Source organism: Acomys minous (assembly GCF_964271855.1).
Source record: "Acomys minous genome assembly, chromosome: 4".
Classification (NCBI taxonomy): domain Eukaryota; kingdom Metazoa; phylum Chordata; class Mammalia; order Rodentia; family Muridae; genus Acomys; species Acomys minous.
In genome coordinates this window covers 49054421-49079400 of record NC_140486.1, presented here as the reverse complement: position 1 = coordinate 49079400, position 24980 = coordinate 49054421, and the positions used below count along the sequence as shown (strand labels likewise).

At 49.4% G+C, this 24980-nt stretch overlaps 1 protein-coding gene across 13 annotated transcripts in view; it reads left to right on the top strand.

Annotated features, from left to right (window-relative positions):
- The first annotated feature begins 3172 nt into the window (after positions 1-3172).
- The window catches only part of SLC4A9 (solute carrier family 4 member 9), a 34397-nt gene continuing 12589 nt past the window's right edge, over positions 3173-24980 (top strand). For 3 of the 13 annotated variants that reach the window (XR_014778927.1, XM_084780376.1, XM_084780378.1), the window contains exons 1-20: positions 3214-3486; positions 3921-4081; positions 4447-4560; positions 4858-4907; positions 5050-5207; positions 5436-5523; positions 6251-6405; positions 6651-6767; positions 6938-7112; positions 7705-7838; positions 7995-8251; positions 9559-9617; positions 9847-10035; positions 10145-10258; positions 11945-12369; positions 14266-14338; positions 17098-17166; positions 17365-17538; positions 19062-19217; positions 19558-19654. Coding sequence is in view for 11 of the 13 variants with exons in the window: in XM_084780376.1 (XP_084636502.1) it covers positions 3287-3486; positions 3921-4081; positions 4447-4560; positions 4858-4907; positions 5050-5207; positions 5436-5523; positions 6251-6405; positions 6651-6767; positions 6938-7112; positions 7705-7838; positions 7995-8251; positions 9559-9617; positions 9847-10035; positions 10145-10258; positions 11945-12369; positions 14266-14338; positions 17098-17166; positions 17365-17538; positions 19062-19217; positions 19558-19611 (2922 nt within the window). In the remaining 2 variants the exon portion in view is untranslated. The other 10 variants (XM_084780381.1, XM_084780379.1, XM_084780374.1 and 7 more) reach the window with 10 other exon arrangements.

The window sequence follows — 24980 nt, the reverse complement described above, 5'->3', positions numbered from 1 at the left end:
TGGGACCGGGCCACAGAGACGGGGAAGGACAGACCTTCCAAGCTTTGGCATAAGTTATGTGTGTTTCAGGTTATTCATGCCAAACCTTTGATTCTATTCCCTTCAGCTTTCTTGAGTCACTTGCCCCCTAAGGTTTGGGACACATTCTTAAAGGAACGGTCACAGGGGTTCCCCTGGTTTTTCAGCCCCTACGCAGTTTCTGCTCCTTTGAGGACTGAAACCACCTCTCCGGTAACATAGTGACTCCTTTCCTCAACCTTGGACCAACATCCTGAGTCCGAGGAGGTTGGAAGACAGAGACACCCGAAGCCCATTTCCAATGAGGGGTTTAATTCTCATTCATACGAACCTGGTTTTCCTTCCCCTCCCTGTCCTTAGATGCTCCTCCACATGCCACCCCCTGGGACCAGTCTGTGTCGGGCCAGTACTAGGCAGAGATTCAAATACTCCTCCCTGCCATCTTGCCATTTCCGAGCCCTGGCAGAAAAACAAAAACATAACCGCTTGGCCTTAGGGAGCGGCTCCAGCGATTCAGGCGGTGGGGAGCAGCGCCCTCGTGTGGCCCAAAGAAGAAGTGCGGCTGTTGGCCCAACCCCTTCCTTTCCATGAGTTCATCCATGAAGAATTTATTGAGAGCCACGATGTGCCAGGCTGCTCAAGGCTCAGAGGCCAAGTCAAGCAGATACCGCTTCACGGGCTGTACAGCTGTACGCATGCGTGTGTGCGGTGAGGCAGGCAATAAAGCACAAACAAACAGTAAATAAGGTTACCAGGACTGATAACTGCTAGGTAAGAAAACAAAACAGAAAGATCCTAGAATGACCCCAGAGGGAAGGTTCCTAGAGTACTTGAGACGAGACCTAGGTGCGAGGATCCAGGCATGTAAGGGCCCATAGGAAAAGCGTTCCTTGCAAAGAACAGCCCCTTGAGAAGGAGCAGCCTTTTCATCTTTCATCGCACAGAAAGGGGCTGCAGGGTAGGAGGTTAGAAGGAAGGGCGGAGATGTGTTGAGGAGGGTAGGTGGGCCAGGGCTGTCACCAGTAGCCAGAGGTGCAAGTTGTTGCCAGCTGGGAAGCCTGAGACATTCCCCTCACACACTCAGGTCCTCTATTCACGGAGAGTAGGTGCTGCTGTCTTCCTTTTTGTTATCCATGACATTTTGTCGCCGTGGAGGAGACCTTCCTTCTGTAGGCTTGCAGCTGGAACAGGGGGTTGGGCTCAAGGCATAGCTCAGTAATGTGTGGCAATTCCTCATTTAGCGTCCCAGCCTGGCAGTTGGGACTACAGGCTTCAGGTTCAGGTTCAGGTTAGAAAGACTATGTGTGAGTGTGTGTGTGTGTGTGTGTGTGTGTGTGTGTGTGTGTGTGTGTGTGTGTATGTGTGTGTATGTGTGTGTGTGTGTGTGTGTTTATATGAGTGTTTTCTCTACATATATGTCTGCCCATCAAGTGTGTGCCTTCTGCCTGAGAAAAAGACCAGAAGAGGGAGTGTCATAGTCCCTGGGTCCTCTGGAAGAGCAGCAAATTTTCTTTCTTTCTTTCTTTTTTTTTTAATATTTTATTTATTTATTTTATGTCTGAGTGTTCTATCTATATATGCACCTGCATGAGGTCAGAAGAGGGCATTAGATTCTAGTATTGATGGTTGTGAGCTACCATGTGGTTGCTGGGAATTGAACTCAGGACCTCTGGAAGACCAGACAGTGCTCTTATCCACTGAGCCGTCTCTCCAGCCCAGCAGCGAATGTTCTTAACAATTGAGCTATCGCTCTAGCCCTAAAAAAAGATTTGTAAAAGAACCCTCAGCTAGGGGTTCAGTGGCACATGCTGTTAAGCCCAGCAGTCAGGAAGCAAAGGCAGACGGGTCTCTGAGAGTTCAAGACTAGTCTGGTCTCTGTAACAAATTCCAGGACAGCCAGGGATACAGAATGAGAACCCTGCCTCAAAAACACGAGCAAAAGCCGGGCGTGGTGGCACACGCCTTTAATCCCAGCACTTGGGAGGCAGAGGCAGGCGGATCGCTGTGAGTTCGAGGCCAGCCTGGACTACAAAGTGAGTCCAGGACAGCCAAGGCTACACAGAGAAACCCTGTCTCGAAAAAACAAACCAAACAAACAAGCCAACAACGCGCGCGCTCGCTTGCAAACTCCTTATGACTGCTGTATGGAAGATGGACTTGGGAAAGGGCCAAAGCCAGAGAGCTTATTGCAAAAGGCTAGTGGGCTACTGCAACAATTCAGGTGGGAAATGACAGTGGCTTGGATCAGAGTATTGGTACTGGAGCCGCGGAATGTGGCTGGGTTCTGGGTATCAACAGAGTTTGATAAGAGACCACATTATCTTTTGTTCTTTTGGCTCCAGGAACTAACTCCCCTCCCCCCTCTCTCTTCTCTCCTCTCCTCCTCCTCCTCTTTCTTCTTCTTCTTCTTCTTCTTCTTCTTCTTCTTCTTCTTCTTCTCTTCTCTCCTCTCCTCTCCTCCTCCTCCTCTTTCTTCTTCTTCTTCTTCTTCTTCTTCTTCTTCTTCTTCTCTTCTCTCCTCTCCTCCTCCTCCTCTTTCTTCTTCTTCTTCTTCTTCTTCTTCTTCTTCTTCTTCTTCTTCTTCTTCTTCTTCTCTCCCTCCTCTTCTCCCCCCCCCTTTCTCCTCTCATCTCTTGTTTCTCATCTCTACCATCTGCAGTGAGGGTCTGAGTTCAAGGGGGCACACAGCTAAATTGTGGTTTCCAAACACTGTACAGAAGAACTTACGAGATATAGGTATGGTGTTCTCCATGACCTGTCTCCACTTTCCAAAATTAGCCCATGTAACAGGCTGGGCCTCTCCCTTCTGTCTCCTTTGCCCTGCTTAGCTTCCGTAAGCCTAGTTATTAATTAGTTCCTTGTTTGTCCAAATGTGTTTTCTGTGACCTCTTGGGCTATATTGTTGACACCCAAACAGTCCTGGATTTGTGGTGTTAATATTTGATACAGGGCCGCTAGGAGCAACAGAATCTGGAGTGGGTATCAGTTGCTCCTGTATATTTATGCAAAACATAATGAGGTCAGATCTGGCACATAGACACAAGCTGGGTACTTCTGAAAGGTCTGGGAAAGGCTAGATTAGTTTTTTAACAAACAGGCCAGCAGGGGTCAGAGACCAAGTAGAGGCAGAGATGACCAGTCTTTTCTGGAGCCAACAGGCTTGGCTTGGCTTGTGCTGTGTTGTTCTGTGGTGAAGGGTATAAATGCAGCCAGCCGGAGGGCCCCTAGTACTGCACGGCTCCCAAGATCCTGTGCAAGTCTCTTCAAGATGAAGCTGCCAGGCCAAGAGGAGTTTGAAGGTCCTGGTGCTCATGAAAATGTCCTTGCAGAGGAAGTGGACAGTGGCCCCGATGGTCCCTCAGACACGGACAATGGGCAGTCAGGGGTATACAAGGACTCTCTGCTCTTCATTCAACTGAATGAGCTGCTGGGCTGGCCCCACGCTCTGGAGTGGAGAGAGACAGGCAGGTGAGTGGGACTCAGCTAATTCTATAGCATCCTTCTTTCTTCAGATTTGCATTTTTGGGGGCTGGAGAGATGGCTCAGTGGTTAAGAGCACCGCCTGCTCTTCCAGAGGTCCTGAGTTCAATTCCCAGCAACCACATGGTGGCTCACAACCATCTATAATGTTGTCTGATACCCTCTTCTGCAGATAAAGCACTCATATACAATAAATACAATAAATAAATCTTTTTTAAATTTTGCATTTTTTTTTTCCTTTGTGTTCTCACCATGAGACTCCGCTTCCTCTACAATATGGTTTTCAGCTCTTCGAGGTGCAATGAGGGTGACTGGTCAGGGAGGGAGATACCCCGCACAACCAGGTCAAAGGCAGCCAACCGCCCTACCTATGTCCTAGACAGGGGGAGGAGCCTCCCGGGGACACTGTCTATCCATCACAGGTGGTTGCTGTTCGAGGAAAAGCTGGAGATGGACGCAGGCCGGTGGAGTGCCCCCCATGTGCCTACCCTGGCACTACCTAGCCTCCAGAAGCTTCGAACCCTGATGGCTGAGGGTATCATACTGCTGGACTGTCAAGCTCGGAGCCTCCTGGAGCTTGTGGGTAGGCTGGGGAAGGCATTCCACTTCCCAGGAAATTTCTCCCAGTCTTAGAATCTTCCAGAACCCATCCCCACCCCTCTCCTACCCCAGGGACTGCCCATTTCTGTCACAGAGATAGAAATGGTAAAGCAGTCGGGCACGGTGGCACACGTCTGTAATCTCAGCACTTGGCAGGCAGGGGCAGGAGACCACTGGAAACTGGGCAGCTTGGCTTATTTAGTGAGACCTTGTCTCAAAACAAGAGAGGCGGGAGTCCATTGGCTCTTGCGTTTCCTGAGACACATAGAAGGAGACGTGGGGGAAGGGAGCCAGTAGGAGGACAGAGGGTTCTTAGGAGGGGCTTTGAATGTCACATCTGTTTTTCAGAGCAGGTCATCAGTGGGGAGTCACTGAGCCCAGAACTGAGAGGACAACTTCAGGCCTTGCTTATGCAGAGACCCCAGCACCACATCCAGGCCACAGGCATCAGGCCTTGCAGCGGTGAGAGATCCCTCTTGGGGCCTAAGATTAGGACAATAGCAGGTATCTTCTATGTGTTCTTGAGCCAATCCTCAGAAGCTGGTGGTAATGGCGAAGACAGGAAGGTGGGAGTGCAAGGGGCATAACAGCCAGGAGCTCTCCAAAGGGGTGGGCTTGGCAGGCACTCTGCCAGCGCCTTCGCCTGTGGTATCTTTTCATTTCGTCTTCAATAACCCTAAAGGGTTATATTGCAGCTACCCCCGGTTAGGCAGCCCCAGTGGGCCTGGCCTTAGCCACACTGTGTTCCTGTTTTTGCAGGGTCTGCTGCCTTCAGAAACACTTCTCATCATGAGGACGCCCCCCTGAAGGTTTGGGGCCCATCCTTGGGCAAGGCTGGGAGGAAGGATCAGGGATTAACTGGGAACTGGGGCCCCTCCACCAGGTTCCTCAGTTGCTGAGTTTCTGCCAACATGCCCCTCCTTCAGTGACCTCTCCTCCTCTGCCACCCAGCACCAGAACCCTTTGAGACAGAAGCTTCCCGAAGGAGCTGAGGCGGCAGCTGTGTTGGCAGGAGAGCTGGGCTTCCTGGCACAGCCGCTAGGGGCCTTCGTAAGACTGCGGAATCCAGTGGTGCTGGAGCCTCTTACCGAGGTGTTCTTGCCCAGCAGGTGAGGTGACTAAGCCGAAGGCTCTTGGGCCTTTATTGAGGAGAGTGGGGTCTTTGATTCCAGTTCCCTAAGAGTGTCTAGGAAGTGCTTCCTGGGGCTTTTTCTGCACAGCTGGTGTGTACTTGAGCAAGTAGGGAGGCCAGAGCTAAGTGTCAGTCAGAGGCTGCTCTTATGAGCAGGAGTCCTGCCCTGTGAGAAAGCATCCTGGAGGCTCCCTTCCTTCTTCAGGTTTTTCTGCCTCCTCTTGGGCCCTCCCTCCCTGGGAAGGAGCTACCATGAGATGGGTCGGGCAGCGGCTGTCCTCCTCAGTGACCCGGTGAGTGCGGCAGGTGTTCCTCCTCTCTCTCTCTCTCTCTCTCTCTCTCTCTCTCTCTCTCTCTCTCTGTCTCTCTCTGTCTCTCTCTCTGTCTCTCTCTCTCTGTCTCTCTCTCTCTCTCTCCCTCTCTCTCTCTCTCTCTCTCTCTCTCTCTCTCTCTCTCTGTGTGTGTGTGTGTGTTCGTGTATGGAGCACGTGTATAGATTGTGTATGAGATCAGGAATAACAGTGATGCGGAGTGTGGCTTTGTTTCTGTAACATGGGGCTGTAGTTTCCATGGCTACCAATTACTGGCCCAAGGTAGACAGACACACAATAGGCACAGAATGAATGAATGAATGTGTGAGTGAATCATGAATTTGTCGGCTTGTAGCCTGTGTGAGCGTAGTTTTGAGAAAATACAAGTGAGTCGGGCGTGGTGGCACATCCCTTTAATCCCAGCACTGGGGAGGCAGAGGCAGGCGGATTGCTGTGAGTTCAAGGCCAGCCTGGTCTACAAAGTGAGTCTAGGACAGCCAAGGCTAACACAGAGAAACCCTGTCTCAAAAAACAAAAAACAAAGAGAGAGACAGAGCGCGCGCGCGTGTGTGTGTGTGAGTGTGTGTGTGAGAGAGAGAGAGAGAGAGAGAGAGAGAGAGAGAGAGAGAGAGAGAGAGAAATACAAGTGAAAAACACATATAAGAGTCTATATATGCATTTACCGTCCATTCTGTGGCCTTAAATGCAGCAATTCCAGTGGTCAGTTCGTCGGGCAAGCAATATTCATGACCTTCTGGCAGCCCTGGATGCCTTCCTACAGGAGGTGACAGCTCTACCCCCAGGTCGGTGGGACCGGACAGCCCGGATTCCCCCGCCCAAACGCCTACCTTCTCAGCACAAAAGGTACCTGGAGCCATACCATAATCTCACACAAATCTTCCCCTTGGTTATGGGTCTGCCGGTCTGCCAGCTAAGCTTGGCGTTCACACGGTGGGACTGTGACTTGGATCTAACTTCTATCTGACCATTTGAGGGCGCCCTTAGCCGTGACCGCAGTGGCCTCCAGGGGGCGGGGCGTCGCGTACTCTAGAATCAAATCTCAGGTTGGCTGGAGATGTCAGCCCATCTGGGGTTCCCATTCTGCCCAGACTCCCCTCGGAACTGCAGGAGGTCACCGGCCTCTCCTTCCAGAGTGCGGCCCTGTCAGAGGACAAGCACCACCATGCGCCGCACCCACCCAGCCCAGAACTGCAAAGGACCGGCAGGTGAGGGAGGGCAGCTGGGTGGGAACAAGGGTTGGAATCTTCTGGAAGAGTCACCGGGGGGGCATCAAACTGTGCAGGCAATGCGGGAGGGGAGCTCCTGGATACAGAGAAAAGCAGGATGCAGGCGTGGGGTGAGGAATCCTGGATCGCTGACGACCCACGGGCGGGAGGCTCTTTGGGGGTCTTATTCAGGACGTGCGCCGGAAGGCATGCTGGTACCCCAGCGATTTCTTGGACGCCCTACACCCCCAGTGTTTCTCAGCTGTGCTCTACATTTACCTGGCCACAGTCACGAACGCCATCACTTTTGGGGGTCTGCTGGGAGATGCCACTGAAGGTGCCCAGGTGCGTGGGTTTGTATCATGGGATTGGCATAAACTTTGATGTCCCACTTGCCTGACCTCTTAGGACTGTGAGTGGGGCTGAGGCTCCGCAGAAGCTTGGGCTCCTATGCTAGGATGCAGGGTGGTGGTGGAGGAGGATGAGGAGGTGGTGGTGGAGGAGGAGGAGGAGGAGGTGGTGGTGATGGTGGAGGAGGAGGAGGTGGTGGAGGGAGTAGAGGAGGTGGTGGTGATGGTGGAGGAGGAGGAGGTGGTGGTGATGGTGGAGGAGGAGGTGGTGGTGATGATGGAGGAGGAGGTGGTGGTGATGGTGGAGGAGGAGGTGGTGGTGATGGTGGAGGAGGAGGAGGTGGTGGTGATGGTGGAGGAGGAGGTGGTGGTGATGGTGGAGGAGGAGGAGGAGGTGGTGATGGTGGTGGAGGAGGTGGTGGTGATGGTGGAGGAGGAGGTGGTGGTGGTGATGGTGGAGGAGGAGGAGGTGGTGGAGGGAGTAGAGGAGGTGGTGGTGGTAATGATGGTGGAGTAGAAGGTGGTGGTGGTCAAGGTGGTGGTGGTAGTGGAGGAGGGGGGGGTTGATGAGCTCTGTCCACTTGCAGGGAGTGCTGGAGAGTTTCCTGGGCACTGCAGTGGCTGGAGCTGCCTTCTGCCTGATGGCCGGCCAGCCCCTCACCATCCTCAGCAGCACGGGGCCAGTGCTGGTATTTGAGCGCCTACTCTTTTCTTTTAGCAGGTAGGAGATCTCTCCTACCTCACCAACCTATTGCTGGGCACATCCTTGATCAGTCCTAACTGAGTGAAAAGGGGAAGGTGGGGACCGTCTCTGGCTTCATGAGCATCTGACCCAGGTTAGGTGGGGAGCAGACAGCCCTGTCTCTCACTCCCACAGAGATTACAACCTGGACTACCTGCCCTTCCGCCTGTGGGTAGGCATCTGGGTGGCCGCATTTTGCCTGGCACTGGTGGCTACAGAGGCCAGCTTGCTGGTGCGTTACTTCACCCGATTCACAGAGGAAGGATTCTGTGCTCTCATCAGCCTCATCTTCATTTATGATGCCGTGGGGAAAATGCTGAATTTGGTCCATGCCTATCCCATCCAAAGGCCAGGATCTCCTGCCTATGGTTGCTTCTGTCAATACCCAGGAGGTGGGTGAGGGAGACTGGCACCTTGGCCTGGTGAGGTAGGAAAAGGACTAAGTTTGGGAACATGTTGAGTACTTATCCAATAGCCAACAGTCCCTCTTCTGGTTCTGGATCAATTACAAAATAGATCTACGGAGCCCCCAGTGTTGTCTTCATTTCTGACCGCCCTGATGGAAGAGTATGGGTTGTACGTATGGGTTAGTGGGCTTCCTAAGAGTGAAGTCAAGATTAGACTTACCCAGCCAAGGATGGCAGCACTGGATGGGGGGGCTGGGCTGCCCCAGAGGAACAGACCTAAACACATCAACCAGGCAGCTTACTCTAGAGGGAAGGGCAGGACCAGGAGTGCCTAGCCTCACTTCCTAAACCAATCAAACAAATCACACCTGGGTGAGAGCAGGTAACTATGTGGAGAGGTTTCTACTACACCTGTAGAGATCCCTCCACGTTGAAGGCAGCACAGGAACAGGGGAAAGTGTCCTGTGTGGGGAGGGGGTGGCCCTGGGGAAGACAGGTCTCATGTAGTGTGGTACAGTCTCCAATTCGATATATAACCAAAAATGACCCTGAATTCCTGACCCTCCTGCCTCTATCTCCAACTTCTGGGATTTAAAAAAAAATTATTTAATTTTAATTTATGTGCATTGGTGTGAGGGTGTCAGATCTTGGAGTTACAGACAGTTGTGAGTTGCCATGTAGATGCTGGGAATTGAACCCCCAGGTCCTTTGGAAGAGCAGGCAGTGCTCTTAACCACTGAGCCATCTCTCCAGCCCAACTTCTGGGATTATAATTAAGGCCACCAAGTACCTAGCTACAAACCTGTCTTCTCTAATGTGTGCCTGATTCAACTAGTCCTGAATGAGATCAGTTCCTTCTCTGGTTCACACAGATTCCTGAGCTCATGCACTTGGTCAATGTTTGATGCTCGGGTTTGCACTCAGCACCAGAGATACAGATGGGCAGAGAATCTAAGGACATGAGCGTACGGAGCAGCAACTTGGACACACTTAAGTGCAGGAGAGTCAGAAGAATAATCAGAATTAAGAACTTTCTAGTTGGGCCGGAGAGATGGCTCTCCTAAAGGTCCTGAGTTCAATTCCCGGCAACCACATGGTGGCTCACAACCATCTATATATAATGAGATCTGATGCTCTCTTCTGGCCTGCAGGAGTACATGCAGGTAGAGCACTCATATACATTAAAAAAAAAAAAAAGAACTTTCTAGTTTAGGTAGAAGAACAAGTTAGAATCCTGTGGTGAAAAGTTTCTCAAGGAAGAAGGGCTTACACCTGAATTCTCTGCTTCCCAGGAAACGCATCTGAGTGGACAAGTACAAAGCCTGAAGACACAGACGATGTCCTAAGCGTGGTGAGAGAAAGCCTACTCTTAAAAAGGTCTGAGAAAGAATAGTTAGTGGCCTTCAGCTCTTCCCACCCATAGAGGAAAGAAAGCTTCATTGGTTTACGTTCATTTAGCCTATGGTTCATCCTGAGTCCCTGATGTGTCTGTGGACTCCCCTTCCTTTGAGGTGGGTCCAAGCGTGTGGGGCACTTCCTCTGTTGCCCGTTGTGCAACACCTGGTCACTCCTCTCCTCAGCACCTAGGCCTGGTCAACGCATCCTTGCTGCCTCCACCTGACTGCATCCGGCAAGGAGGCTCTCCCCGCGGCCCCAGCTGTCACACGGTGCCAGACATCGCCTTCTTCTCCCTTCTCCTCTTCTTTACTTCTTTCCTTTGTGCCGTTGCCTTCAAGCATGTGAAGAACAGCCGCCTCTTCCCCTCTGTGGTGAGTGTCTTTTTTTCTTTTTCTTTCTGTATGAAAGGTCTGCAAATGGGAAAGGTTAAAAAAGAAATGCGATGGCGGGCCCAGACTGAGCCACCCACTATCTGGCCAGGTGCGCAAGGTGTTCAGCGACTTTTCCTCAGTCCTGGCTATCCTGCTGGGCTGTGGCCTTGACGCCTTTCTGGGCCTGGCCACACCGAAGCTCTTGGTGCCCACAGAATTCAAGGTGAGAGCTGGACAGAAGGAGCAGCGGTGGGGGAAGGGGATGGTGGGGCCAGCAGCTTTGGAGCAATAAGATGCGTAAATTCCATACTTCTTCTCCTCTGAGCTTCTTCCTTCACTCAAGATAGAGCCAGTAGAAATAATGGCTTCACAGAGTTGCTGAGTGAGAAGATGAGGCATTTCAGTAGGCACAAGTGAACCAAGAATGCATACACAGTAGCTATTATTATCGGGTTGGTGTTGGCGGATGGGCTCTAGGTAACAGGCCTTGGGTTTGAATTCCATTTCTGCCTTTTCCTAGCTTGCATCTACTTTTTTTTTTTTTATGATTTATTTATTTGTTATGTATACAGTGCTCTGCCTGCATGTGTGCCTTCAGGCCAGAAGAGGGCACCGGATCTCATTATAGATGATTGTGAGCCACATGTCATTGCTGGGAATTGCTCTTAGACCCTCTGGAAGACTAGCCAGTGCTCTTAACCTGAGCCATCTCTCCAGCCCCTAGGCATCTACTTTATAAAAAAAATAAAACAAAAACAGAGTCTCATGTAGTTCAGATTGACCTCAAACTCCCTATGTAGCTGAGGCTGGCTTTGAACTCACGATCCTCCTGCTTTACCCCTCCCTATCCCCCCACCCCCCTGCCATTTGCTGTGATAACAGGCATGCCTCACCATACCTCCCCTGAGAATTTCTTAGTCTACAAAATGGGATAATAGATAGTAGTTCTCCCATAGGGGTTTATGTATCATAGTGTAAATAGTTACTACAGTGCTTGGCACATACCACCCACTCAGTAAATGCTGCTATTATGGCTTCTCCCTGCCACTGGCCCTACCCACTTCCACACACCCCTCTTTACATCCCTGTCAACTCGGATTCAGTAAATCTGAAGCGCCTTCTGTAAGGCACAGCAGCACACAGTGCCAGACTTTGCCTGGACAATTGGAAACCTTTTCTCCCAGGCCCCACCAGGGCAGAACAGCAAGGGGGCTCTATAGGGTGGCTTTAGGGCTTAGAACCCCAACCAACCACCTGGGCCCCCTCCCCACCACAGACGCTTATAATCAGAGCAGACACACCTAACCCTGCTCCACCTCTGCCCCAAACTGAGGCAGGTCTGAACCTGAGCTGCCCCATTCTGGGTGTGCTTGTGGGTGGGGGCAGGGGGTGCGCCTAAGGAGGAAGGCTGTGAATAAGTACAAAGCAGCGTGTGCAGGTTGTAGTCACCCGCTCTTCTTCCAGCGAGAGAGGGTCCCCCGCCACCCCCTCCCCCCCCCCCAACCAAAGTCTAGAGCTTATTTCTGCTCTTTGGGTTTTTTTTGTGTTTGTTTGTTTTTTGAATTTTTGAGACAGGGTTTCTCTGTTAGCCTTGGCTGTCCTGGACTAGCTTTGTAGACCAGGCTGGCCTCGAATTCACAGCGATCCACCTGCCTCTGCCTCCCGAGTGCTGGGATTAAAGTATTTCTGCTCTTTTAAGGCTTTGGTATACACTAAAGGAGAAGTGTGTGTGTGTGTGTGTGTGTGTGTGTGTGTGTGTGTGTGTGTGTGTGTGTTCCCACCTAGAATCTAAGGTCTTGGGAGTGAGCAGGAGGTGGATTGTGGGAGAGTGCCAAGGTGGGGGTAGGGGTGTGCAGGTGAGGTGTTCTCGAGAGACGTTTTCCAACCTGTCCGTGGAATGTCCCCTCAGCCTACACTCCCTGGGCGTGCCTGGCTGGTGTCTCCTTTTGGAGCTAACCCCTGGTGGCTGAGTGTGGCAGCAGCCTTGCCTGCTCTGCTGCTGTCTATTCTTATCTTCATGGACCAGCAGATCACAGCAGTCATCCTTAACCGCGCAGAATACAGGCTGCAGGTAAGGCCCCAGACTAGAGGCAGAAAGCCCAGGGTGGGATCCAGGCTGCACTTCCAGCTTCAAAACAAGCCCCATTCCCTGCAGAAGGGAGCTGGCTTCCACCTGGACCTCTTCTGTGTAGCTGTATTGATGCTGTTCACATCAGCACTTGGGCTGCCCTGGTATGTCTCAGCCACTGTCATCTCCTTGGCCCACATGGATAGTCTTCGGAGAGAAAGCAAAGCCTGTGTCCCTGGTGAAGCCCCCCATTTCCTGGGTATCAGGTGATGCCTGTAATCTGTAGGCTGGAGTGAGAAGGGTGTGGCAAAACGGTTATGGGATGTGCAAAGTTATTTGGGTAGCTCGAATTCTTAGCTTGTGCCCTCTAAGGACTGCAGTGGGATAAGTGGGTGGTGGCTTCTGCACTCTGAGGTGGGTGAGGAACCTCAGAAAGAGCATTATAAATGTAAGGGTGAGTATAGCCAGGGCTAAACTGGAGGATGAGATATCCCCTAATTGTTTCCACTCAGTGTAGAAGCCTATCAAGGATGTTGCAAAGGAATCCATGACAAAAACAATTTTGTTTTCTTTTAAAGATTTATTTATTTATTATTACATATACAGTGCTCTGGCTGCACATACACCTGCAGGCCAGAAGAGAGCATCAGATCACATTATAGATGGTTGTGAGCCACCATATGGTTGTTGGGAATTGAACTCAGGACCTCTGGAGGAGCAGTCAGTACCCTTAACCTCTGAGCCATCTCTCCAGCCCAACAAAAATAATTTTGTAACTGTTAGAAACACAGTCTACCTGAAATATGTGAAATTGACTAACTTTGTAAATTATGAGATGTACGTCTTTTTTTGTTTGTTTGTTTTTGTTCAAAACAGGGTCTCTCAGTGTTAGCCTTGGCTGTCCTGGACTCACTTTGTAGAGTAGGCTGGCCTCGAACTCACAGATATCCGCCAGCCTCTGCCTCCCAAGTGCTGGGATTAAAGGCATGTGCCACCACGCCTGGCTGAGATGTAAGTCTTTATGGCAGTTTTCCACCTAAAAAAAAAAAAAAAAAAAAAAAAAAAGCAACAGCTAGGCATAGTAGTGCACACACTTAGTTCCAGCACTCAGGAGGCAAAGGCAAACAGATCTCTCTGAGTTTCAGGCCAGCCTGGCCTACAAAGTGAGTTCCAAGACAGCCAGAGCCACAGAGAAGCCCTTTCTAAAAAAAAGAAAGAAAGAAAGAAAGAAAGAAAGAAAGAAAGAAAGAAAAAATCAAAACAAAGAACAACTATGGAGCTGGGGCTGGAACTCAGTACTTAGCCCTAAGTTTGATTTCCAGAACCATTAAAATAAACACTCACAATGGGCTTCTGAGGTGGCTCAGTGGAAAAAGGCAACTTCAGCCATGCCTCACCTCATGACTTGAGTTCAAACCCTAGGACCTGGGTGGCAAGGAAAGAACTGACTGCTGCAAGTTTCCCTCTCACCATCACATGCACACCAAGGCAGGCACATACGTATGAACATGAATGCACATACACAGTATAAATAGGTTGAGATCAATAAAACAATAAAAAACAAACAAACAAGTAAAGCAGGGTGGTGGTGGTGCACGCTTTTAGTCCATGCACTCAGGAGGCAGAGGCAGGTGGATCTCTGTGAGTTTGAGGGCAGCCTGGTCTACAGAGTGAGTTCCAGGACAACCACAAAAACCTTGTCTCAAGCAAACAAACAAACAAACACCAAAGAAAAATAAGGACCGGGGGCAGTGGCGCATGCCTGTAATCCTAGTACTCAGGAGTCAGAGGCACGCAGGTCTCTGTGAGTTCGAGGCCAGCCTGGTCTACAAAGTGAGTCCAAGACAGCCAAGGCTACACAGAGAAACCCTGTCTTGAAAAACCAAGCCAAACCAAACCAAAACCCCCCAAAACAAACAAACCCAAACAGAACAGAACAACTACGAACCTGAACTGCTGGCGAGGCCAGGAGCCCTGGCAGGAGCGCTTTGCCTTTCCTTCCAGTCTTTCCCAGAAGGCAAAGGCCCTTTGCCAGGTAACCTACTGAAGACTCCCTCTTGTCTTCTCTGGCTGCCACGTCTGTACCAGGCCTAGGTATGGTCTCAAGCCTGGGTGCTCCAGGAGCATGCTCAGACCCAGCTAATTCCTCCTTCTCCCCACAGGGAGCAGAGGCTGACCGGTTTGGTGGTGTTCATCCTCACAGGCGTCTCCATCTTCCTGGCTCCTGTGCTCAAGGTACACGTTTGCCTAGGATAAGGACCAGTGTAACCATAGCAATAGGACTGAGACTGGTAGAATACCTACAGTGCGCCAAGAGTTGCATTCTTCTTTTTATATGATTTCAATTAATCCTATGCCTGGTGCTGGAGAGATGGCTCAGCGGTTAAGAGCACCGCTTGCATTTCCAAAGGACCCAGGTTCAATTCCCAGCACCTACATGGCAGCTCGCAACTGTCTGTGACTCCAAGATTTGACACCCTCACATCACTAAACATAAACTCAAATTAAATAAATTGTTTTTTAAAAAATCCTTGTGCCAAGTAATCAGGAGAGACACACATACTCTACAAATAAGAAACTTGGCCCAGTGGTGGTGGTGGTGGTGGTGGCACATACCTTTAATCCCAGCACTCAGGAGGCAGAGGTAGGCAGATCACTGTGAGTTTGAGGCCAGCCTGGTCTATAGAGTGAGTCAAGGCTACACAGAAACTCCTGTTTGAAAAAACCAAAATCCAAACCAACCAACCAAACAAACAAACAAGCCCTCCAAAACTTGAAGGTTAAAATATAAAGTAATTTGTAAGTGCCCATTGATACAGCCATTTCTCAGATTTTAAAAACCCAGACTTCTGGAGCATGGTGGCTTATGCCTGGAATTCCAGAACTAGGAAGTTGAGGCAGGAGGTTTGCTTCAAATTTGAGGTTAACTTTCATACACAGTAAGGCCAGCTTGGACTATAGTGTGAGAGCCCGTCTCAAAAGAAACCAAAAAAAGCTGAGATGGCTCAGCGAATAAAGGCATTTGCTAACAAGCCTGAAAACTTGAGTTTGATATTGGGCCTGGTCTATATGATGGAAGGTGAGAACTGGTTCCAGCAAGCTATTCTCTGACCTCCATGCTCACACACACACACACACACACACACACACACACACACACACACACTTCACTCACTCATAATGTAGTATCAATAACAACAAGCCACACCAAAATAGACCAAGTTTGCATACTTGTAATTCAAGCACTTGGAAGACAGATGATCAGGAGTTCAAGCTCAGGGCTAGCCTCAGGTATATAGTAGGTTTGAGACCACCTTAGTCCATATAAAAAAAAATAAAAAGTAAAAAGAGGTACCTAGTTTCTAGGCCAGTGGAATAGGATGAGGGGATGCCGCCATCCCCTGGGGTTCTACACTGCCTTTGTTCCAGCCCCACAGCAAGTTTGAGGCCAAGTGTATATTCATATCCCAGAGAAACTTTGAAGCAAAAGCTGTACTCTTTCTCAAGGCTTATGAAACTTCTGCTAGGTACCCCAGTACTGTGCTTGGTACCTAAGAGAGGGGAAGAGGAGTACTGAAAAAGGATATGAAACAAAACTTTACACACACACACACACACACACACACACACACACACACACACACACACATACACCCCTACACCTATATAACTAGCTGGCTATAGATGAAAAGGTCAAACAAGCCAAGATAGCAGAGCAGTCAAGAAGGGTGTGGAAATGTCAGACAAGAGCGGCAGGCAGGAGGACAAGAGGCAGGAGGTTAGGCAGGGCCGAGGTCATGGAGGCTGGGGAAGAGCCCTGCACTGGCAGAGCCTGATGGACCGGGTGAACCGCTTGCTAAGTAGGCTGACTCTCATAAATGGTATACCAACCACTGTTCCCTGAGCTGGAGGGATGCAGTGGTGATAACATATGTATGTCTCCATCCTCCTTGGAGTCTGGTGAGAGAGGGCAGACTTTTAGAATTTAAAGCAAGAGGATAACTTCAGATGATAAGTTCTATGAAAAAAAAAAACAAAAGCAGGTAAGGTGATTAAGAGTGCTAGGGCTACCCTGGTGAGACGGTCCAGTGGGCAAAAGCACTTGCCGTGCAAGACCGATGGCTCCTACTCCCACAAATCGACCTTTGGCCTCCACACACAAGCTGTGGCACACATGTAATAACAACAGTAAATAAATATTTAAAAATGTTGCAAACGCTGCCATGGCTACTTCAGAGAAGATCTTTTCAGGGTGAAATGAGATGAAGCGTAAATGGATATGAAGTCCAAGTACTTGATTATTTGATTAACTGACTGATTAATCAATCAGTTGGTTGGTTGAGACAGGTCTCACTTTGTAGCCCCGGCTAGCCTAGAACTTGCCACATAGACCAGGCTGGCTATGAATTTATAGCCATTTTCTTGCCTCTGCCTCCCAAGTGCTGGGATCACAGGTGTGTGCCACCACACACCAGACACGAGGAAGCTTTTAGGAGGAAAGAATAGTAAGACAAAAGGCTTTGAAAGGGTAAGGAACAAACACCAGGGTGTGAATGGAGGGAGGACTGACCTGCGGAGCACGGAGCACGGAGCACGTAGAGCAGAGGGCAGTGTGATGGATAGGACAAGATATGGTGGCGCAGTGTTGTAACCACAGCATTCAGGAGCTAGCGCAGGAGGGTGTGGCGTTCTAGGCCAGCAATACACCAGGATGGGATAAAAAGACTGAAGAGGTAGGGGCAAGTTACTTTGTCTCTCAATTTCCTCACCTAGCTGGAAAAATGCAGAAAATAATGATTGACCTTATGTGATTGACATGGAAAGACTTGATGAAATCAGGCATGTGAAATGTGGGGGGGGGGGGGGAGAGAAGAAAGAAAGAAAGAAAGAAAGAAAGAAAGAAAGAAAGAAAGAAAGGAAGGCCTGGCGGGTTCCAGTCTGGAGGCCTAAGGTGGGGCATCTGAGGCTTTGCTCTCTCTCCTTCTTCCTACTAGTTCATCCCGATGCCCGTGCTCTATGGCATCTTCCTGTACATGGGGGTAGCAGCACTCAGCAGCATCCAGGTGAGCTCGGTACAACCACCTAGCAACCCCAGTCCTACCCACTACCCTGCTTCTCCTGGACACAGGACCTCTGCTGCCGCCCTCTAGATGGGGAGGCCAAGGATGCCTCCTTCCCTCCCCACTGCCGTGCTTGTAGCTAACAGTGACACCCTCCAAATCACCCCACCGCCCTGCCGCCCTGTCCTCTCATCCTCCCAGTTCATGAAGAGAGTACAGCTGCTGTTGATGCCAACAAAACATCAGCCGGACATGCTGCTCCTGCGGCACGTGCCTCTGGGCAGAGTTCACCTATTCACAGCTGTCCAGCTTGCCTGCCTGGGTCTGCTTTGGCTAATCAAGTCTACCCCTGCAGCCATTATCTTCCCGCTCATGGTAACTTGGAGAGGAGTGTTACCTGGTTCTGGGAGACTCTGAGCTTGAGGAAGGGGGGTTTAAGAACATTCCTCTCGCCAGCGACGGCGTGGTGGCGCACAGGCCTTTAATCCCAGCACTTGGGAAGCAGAGGCAGGCGGATTGCTGTGAGTTCAAGGCCAGCCTGGTCTACAAAGAGTCCAGGATGGCCAAGATAACATAGAGAAACCCTGTCTCGAAAAAAAAACCAACCAAGCCGGGTGGTGGTGGCGCACACCTTTAATCCCAGCACTCGGGAGGCAGAGGCAGGCGGATCGCTGTGAGTTCGAGGCCAGCCTGGTCTACAAAGTGAATCCAGGACAGCCAGGGCTACACAGAGAGACCCTGTCTCAAAAAAAAAAAAAAAAAAAAGAAAAAGAAAAAAGAAAAAACCAACCAACCAAACAACCAACCAAACAAACAAAACCAAGAGCCACTGGCTTTGGAATAGGACCAATCTAGTTACCACATGCTAGTGTGTGACCTCAGGGGAGGTACTACTCTTTCAGGGCTTCAGTTGCCTTTTATGCGATGGCAATAAACTACCAGTATACTGTGGTTTTGTGTGTGTGTGTGTGTGTGTGTGTTTTGTTGTTGTTGTTGTTGTTGTTGGGTTTTTTTTTTGGTTTTTCGAGATAGGGTTTCTATGTGTTAGTCTTGGCTGTTCTAGACTCACTTTGTAGACCAGGCTGGCCTCGAACTCACAGCGATCCACCTGCCTCTGCCTCCCAAGTGCTGGGATTAAAGGCGTGTGCCACCACTTGGGAAACTGAGGCAGAAGGATCACATTGTGAGATCTTGTCTTAAAAATCAAAATGAGTGCTGGGGGTGGTGGCTCACGCCTTTAATCCCAGCACTTGGGAGGCAAAGGCAGGAGGATCGCTGTGAGTTCGAGGCCAGCCTGGTCTACAAAGTGAGTCCAGGACAGCCATACACAGAGAAACCCTGTCTTGAAAAATAAAACAAAACAAAACGAAAACGAAAATGAAAAAAAAAATGGATGTGGTTGGTGGTGAACATCTGTAATTCCAGCATTCAGGGGGATCACAAGTTCCAGGCCAGCCAGAGCTACACATCGAGCTACATAGTGAGAATATGTCTTTAAAAAAAAAAAAAAAAATATATATATATATATATATATGATGGGTCACACTTGTAATCCCAATATCTACTTTTTTTTTCTCAAGATAGGGTTTCTCTGTGTAGCCTTGGCTGTCCTGGACTTGGTTTGTAGACCAGGCTGGCCTTAAACTCACAGCGATCCACCCAGTATCAGCTCTTGAGAGGTAGAGGATCACTCATGGACATCCTCAGCTACATGCCAAGTTCAAGGCTAGCCTGAGCTACATAAAACCTTGTTTCAAAAACAAAGCAGTATCAAACAGACAACACAGGACCTACTTCCGTAGAAATGTGTCAGCATCCAGTGAAATAACGGGAGGTGTGAGACTGCCAGGCCCAGCTGGGGTTGCTGAGAGCCCCTGGGTTTACTTCTCTTCCTGCAGTTACTGGGCCTGGTGGGAGTCCGGAAGGCACTGGAGTGGGTCTTCTCAGCACAGGAACTCCTCTGGCTGGATGAGCTCATGCCAGAAGAGGAGAGGAACATTCCCGAGAAGCAGCTGGAGCCAGAGCACTTGTTCAGTGGAGACGACAGCGAAGATGTAAGCTTCGGGCTGAGTCCTAATGGGATAGGGAAGGGTTGAGAGGTTGTGGTCCCCGGCTGTCCCTAAAGTCTAATGTCCCAACTCAACCTTTAGGCCTGATCAACACAGCTGCTCCCTTTGCCTTTGCAGAATGAGGAGGGCCTTCCGGAAAGATTCCTCCCCAGGCAGGGTTCTGGGTTATGAGCTCATGGAGGTAGAACACAGCTCCCTGAGCTAATTCTCAGCGCTGATCTTTGCTTTGTTTTGAATGTCGATCCATAGCCGGCTGCTCAGTCCCTTTATTCTCTCTCTCTCTTTTTGTCTGTTCCCAAATTGTCTTTGGATGTTTCTCTCACAGTCCGAATTGATGTATCAGCCAAAGGCCCCAGAAATCAACATCTCTGTGAACTAGCTGGATTCAAGAGTGTGGAGACCCCGGGAAACACACACACAAGGTGAGCGTGTGAGGAGAGGAAAAGCTCCTGGTGTTGAGGGCGGAGCGCTGTGGGGTCAGGCCGTGAAGCCTCCTGTTTGCTGGACGGATATCCTTGTTTTCCACGTGTATATATACTCTGCAAAAGGAACTTCCCGGAGGGAATGAGTTCCCAGGGGGCAGTTCTGAAGTTTGCCAGTAGAGGGAGTCCAAGCTTATTCCGCACAGATCCCAGGAGGTGAAGGTGTGGAGAGGCAGAGGGAGGGAGGGGTGAGGCGCCCACAAGGAAGGGGAAGGGGAGGGAGGGAGAATAAAGCCTATGTTCCTCTCCTTTGCCCAGGAGCCTCCTGCCAGTTAAGTACCACGCTCCCAAGGCCGGGCGTGGTGGCACACACCTTTAATCCCAGCACTCGGGAGGCAGAGGCAGGAGGATTGCTGTGAGTTCGAGGCCAGCCTGGTCTACAAAGTGAGTCAAGGCTGCACAGAGAAACCCTGTCTCGGAGAACCATGCTCTGTCCAGACAAGCGGAGGGTTCACTGTCCACTGCTCTCTCTGCCTTTCGTCTTATTCACCCATGTAGCCCTTCTGATTTACAGCAACACTGAGTAAAGCAACCACAGGCCCAGATCTCAGGAAACTTAAAACTGTGGTGAGAGAGAGACGGACACGTGGGCAACTTTTAGTGGGCGGAGGGGTGCTGGATAAGGCAAGGAGCACTAGCCACGTGGAGGTCGGGGAGGAGTAAGAAAGGGTTTCTAGTCGAAAGGAACCCATAATTTGAAATCTGAAGAACAGAAGTGAGCCAGGAGGTAGTCTATGCAGAAGCCACACTGTGTGCATGAGCCTAGAAGCTGAGCTTTCCTTTCAGGTCACAGGACCACTCCCCACACCACTGCTATCGGCCCAGTAACCTCCATCACTTGAAATGGACTTTTCCTTTCATTTATTTATTTATTTATTTTTATTTTTTGTTTTTGTTTTTCAAGACAGGGGTTTCTCTGTGTAGCCTTGGCTGTCCTAGACTTGCTTTGTAGACCATACTGACCTCGAACTCACAGTGATTCACCTGCCTCTGCCTCCTGAGTGCTGGGATTAAAGGCGTGAGCCGCCACGCCCGGCTTTCTTTTTTTAATTGAGAGGGTGTTACTGTATAACCTAGGCTGTCCTACAACTTGTGTCCCTCCTTCTACACCCTGTGTGCCACCATGTCTGGCTCTGCATGTTTGAGGGCATAGGTGGGAGAGGCTGAATGGGAAAGGACAATTCACTGGCTAAGCCAGAACAGCATCTCTTTCCAGGTCCCCCTTCCTAGCCCTGCTGTGTCCCTGGGCACTAGCTTTGGGATCACTGTCTTCTCGCAGTTCACAGGTGTTTTACTCAGGAAGTCAGAACACTGGCGGTCGTTGGCTTCATTGCCAGATGTTGTTGGCTGGGCATCTGGAATATACTGATGCAGGACTGAAGGGCAGACGACAAAGACCTAGGTTATCTTTGGAGCTGGGGGTGGGCTGGGCTGGGAAGCAGCAGAGAGCCACTGGTTTGTTGCTGCTTAGGGAAGACGGACAAACAAGAGGGACCAAATCAGGCACCATGCACTCAGTCATTACATACTAAAGGAATCTCTCTCTGAGAGGGTTTCTCTGTGTAGCCCTGGCCATCCTGAAACTTGTTCTGTACAACAGAGCTGGCCTCCAACTCCACCTGCCTCTACCTACCATGTGCTGGGATTAAAGGCATGCGCCACCACTGCCCAGCTAAAATTTTCTATTTTTAAGTCCTCTATGTGAAGTACTCACAAATTCTCTTTTTAATAGCTTGTAGGGATCATCATTTTGTTTGTTTGTTTGTTTGTTTTTGTTGAGACAGGGTTTCTCAGTGTAGCTGTGGCTGTCCTGGAACTCACTCTGTAGACCAGACTGGCCTCGAACTCACAAAGATCCGCCTGCTTCTGCCTCCCTGTGCAGCACCACCACCGCCCAGCAAGGGAATCATCTGTTCTATTTGTAAAAGGGAGGAAACAAATGTCAGGTGTGTGGTTCACACCTGAAATCCTAGTACTTGGTAGGAGGGACGAGGCAGGAAGACTGCCACAGATTTAAGGCCAGTCTTAGTGTGAAACTTTGTCTTAAAAAGGGGGTGGGTGGGCATGGTGGCATATGCCTTTGACTCAACAGAGACAAATGCATTGCTATGAGTTCAAGGCCAGCCTGGTCTACACAGCATTCTAGAATACCCAGGGCTATGTGCAAAGACCTTGGCTCAAAAAAAGAAAAGTGTCCTTTTTTTCAAGAATAGGCATTCTCTACCTGACATTTTTTATGCACATAAAATGACCTTTATTGTTTTTTTATTAAAACAGTAAATGAAGTTATTGGAAAGTACTGAAACATCACAGAAATTTCAGCCAGGTGGTGGTGTTACATGCCTTTTATCCCCACACTCAGGAGGCAGAGGCAGGTGGATCTCTGTGAGTTCAAGGCCAGCCTGGTCTACAGAGTGAATCCCGGACAGTCAAGGTTAAACAGAGAAACCCTGTCTTGAAAAAGTTAAAAAAAGAAAGAACTTGAAATTTACTAGAAATAACCACTGCCCATATTTTTGTGTTTGATTTTAAGATTTATTTCAGAGGCTGGAGAGAGAGCTCAGCGGTTAAGAGCACTGGCTGTTCTTCCAGAGGACTGGGGTTTAATTCCTGGCACCCAGATGGCAGCTCACAACTTAGCTGTAATTCCAGCACCCCCTCACAGACATGCATGCAGGCAAAACACCAATGTACATAAGATAAAAATAAATTTAAAAAATGATTTATTTCAATGACCAAAATGTCTATTAAATTGAACTATACTATGGGGTTTCATAACATACCTGTTAATATATATTGGGTATTTTCTCAACATATATAGTTATCTCATTTTTTTTTTTTACTATCTGTTGTCTTCGTTGCTTTTCTATTGCTGTGATAAAACACCATGAACAGGGAAACTTATAAAGGAAATTAATTTAGGGCTTCCAGAGTTAGAGCTCACGACTGTCACAGTGGGGAATGTGACAGCAGATAGGCAGGCAGGCATGGCATTGGAATAGTAGCTGAGAACTTGCCAGGTGTGGTGGCACACACCCTTAATCCCAGCACTGGGGAGGCAGAGGCAGGTGGATCGCTGTGAGTTTGAGGCCAGCCTGGTCTACAAAGCCAGTCCAGGACAGCCAAGGCTAACACAGAAACCCTGTCTTAGAAAACAAAACAAAAACAAACCAAAGAGACCCTGGCTGTAGCCTTGGCTGTCCTAGACTCACCTGTCTGTTCTTCCAGAGGACCTCGGTATAATTTCCAGAACTTACTGAACAGCTTACAGCCATCTGTTACTCCAGATCCAGGGAATGTGACGCCCTCTTCTGGCCTTGGAGGTTACCAGGCACCGTGGTGCATAGACAAACTTTCAGGCAAAGCACCCATACACATTAAAAACAAAAGCAAAACCAGACCAATGAGCTAAATAGGTAACTGTGCTTGCTACTGAGCAGCTGATCTCTCAAACCATATGGTGGGAAAAAAACATCAATGCCCAAGAATCCTCTAACTTCCAAATACCTGCTGTGGAACACATGTACCCACCTATCCCCAAATAAATGTAAATATTTTTTCTTTCATCTTTAAAAAAATTATCTTTATGTCTGTGTGTGTCTGAGTGGCACATGTGTACAGTGCCGCAGAAGCCAGAAGGGGGGTGTTGAAATCCCTGGAGCTGCAGTTACAGGCATCTGCAAACAACATGGGTGCTGGCAATAGACCCAGGATCCTCTAGCAGCTCTGCAAGCAAGTGCCCTTAACTGCTGAGCCTCCTCTCCAGCTTCCTTTTGGTTTTTTTGAGACAGGGTTTCTCTGTGTAGCCTTGACTGTCCTGGATTTGCTTTGTAGACCAGGCTGGCCTCCAACTCACATGATCTGCCTGCCTCTGCCTCCCAAATGCTGAGATTAAAGGTATGTGCCACCACGCCCGGCTCTACTTCTTTGTTTTTTAATGAAAACAAAAACAAAAACAAAAACAAAAACCTAAGCACTGTCACAAGAAATATAGGCAGACTTACAGGACTGAGATTCCAATGTTAGGCAAACTCTCTACCACTGAACCGTATCTCCAGACCATATATAAATATATATTTTTTTTAAACGAGCCAGCCATGGTGGCACATGTCTTTAATCTCAGCACTGGGGAAGCGGAGGCAAGAGGATCTTTGTGAGTTCAAGGCCAGTCTGGTCTACAAAGTGAGTTCCAGGACAGCCAGAGCTTTTACACAGAGAAACCTTATCTAGAAAAAACCAAAAAACAAAAACAGACAAGGTAATATTGTTACAGCCTAAACTGGTCTCAAACTCAACTAAGAGCTGGTAGGAGTTCAAGGCCAGCCAACAAAGGATAGTGTGAAGCCCTGCCTTTAAAAAAGATACATGTAAACTAGGTGTGGTGGTGCATGCATGCCTGTAGTCCCAGAGGAGGGGAGGCAGACAGGCAGGTCTCTGTGAGTTCGAGGCCAGCCTGGTCTACAGAATGAGTCCTGGACAGCCAGAGCTACACAGAGAGACCCTGTCTTGAAAAACCAAACAACAACAACAAAAGAAACAGCCCATACATATAGTATAGTGTTTGTATACATATGTGTATGTACATATGCATATATATACACACACATATATGTGTGTATACATACATCTATACACACACACACACACATACACACACTCATCATTGTTTTGGGGGAAAGATATTTGGCTTCACACTGCACAGCTCCAGGGATGGACCACTCTGTCTAGGGGCAGCTAGGGAAAGAAGAAAAGACAGACACAGACATAGAACACACAGAAAAGATGGGTTTGGGTGCACTGGGCTCTTTGATGGAGAAACTGCAGCACCCCAGAAGCTCGGTGTGTTTCTTACACAGGGTTGAAGGTGGGGGCCAGGGTTATTTCATGAAGAGAAGTGAGAAGACGTGGGGGGGGCATGTGTATGGAACAGAACTGGATCAGGGGATGGGTTGAGCTAATCTTCATAGGAGAAGACTCCGTAGGGCAGCAGTCTTCAGGCCAGAAAATATCTGGGAGGAGAAAGCTGTGGAGGACACTTTCTGCACCCATAATCAGCATCTACACTTGGACCCACTAGAAAGGCTTTGCCACTTTTCTGAGCCTCGGCCCATTAGGGCAGGTAGAAGGCTTTGCTGTTTCCCTGCATTTGAGGCTAGGGCCCACGTCAACGATACACACTCACTTAGAACTTCACATACCCTAGATGTCCTCCACTCCCTACACCATACTAAGCTATTCAAACCACGCCCAATGATCCTAAGACACA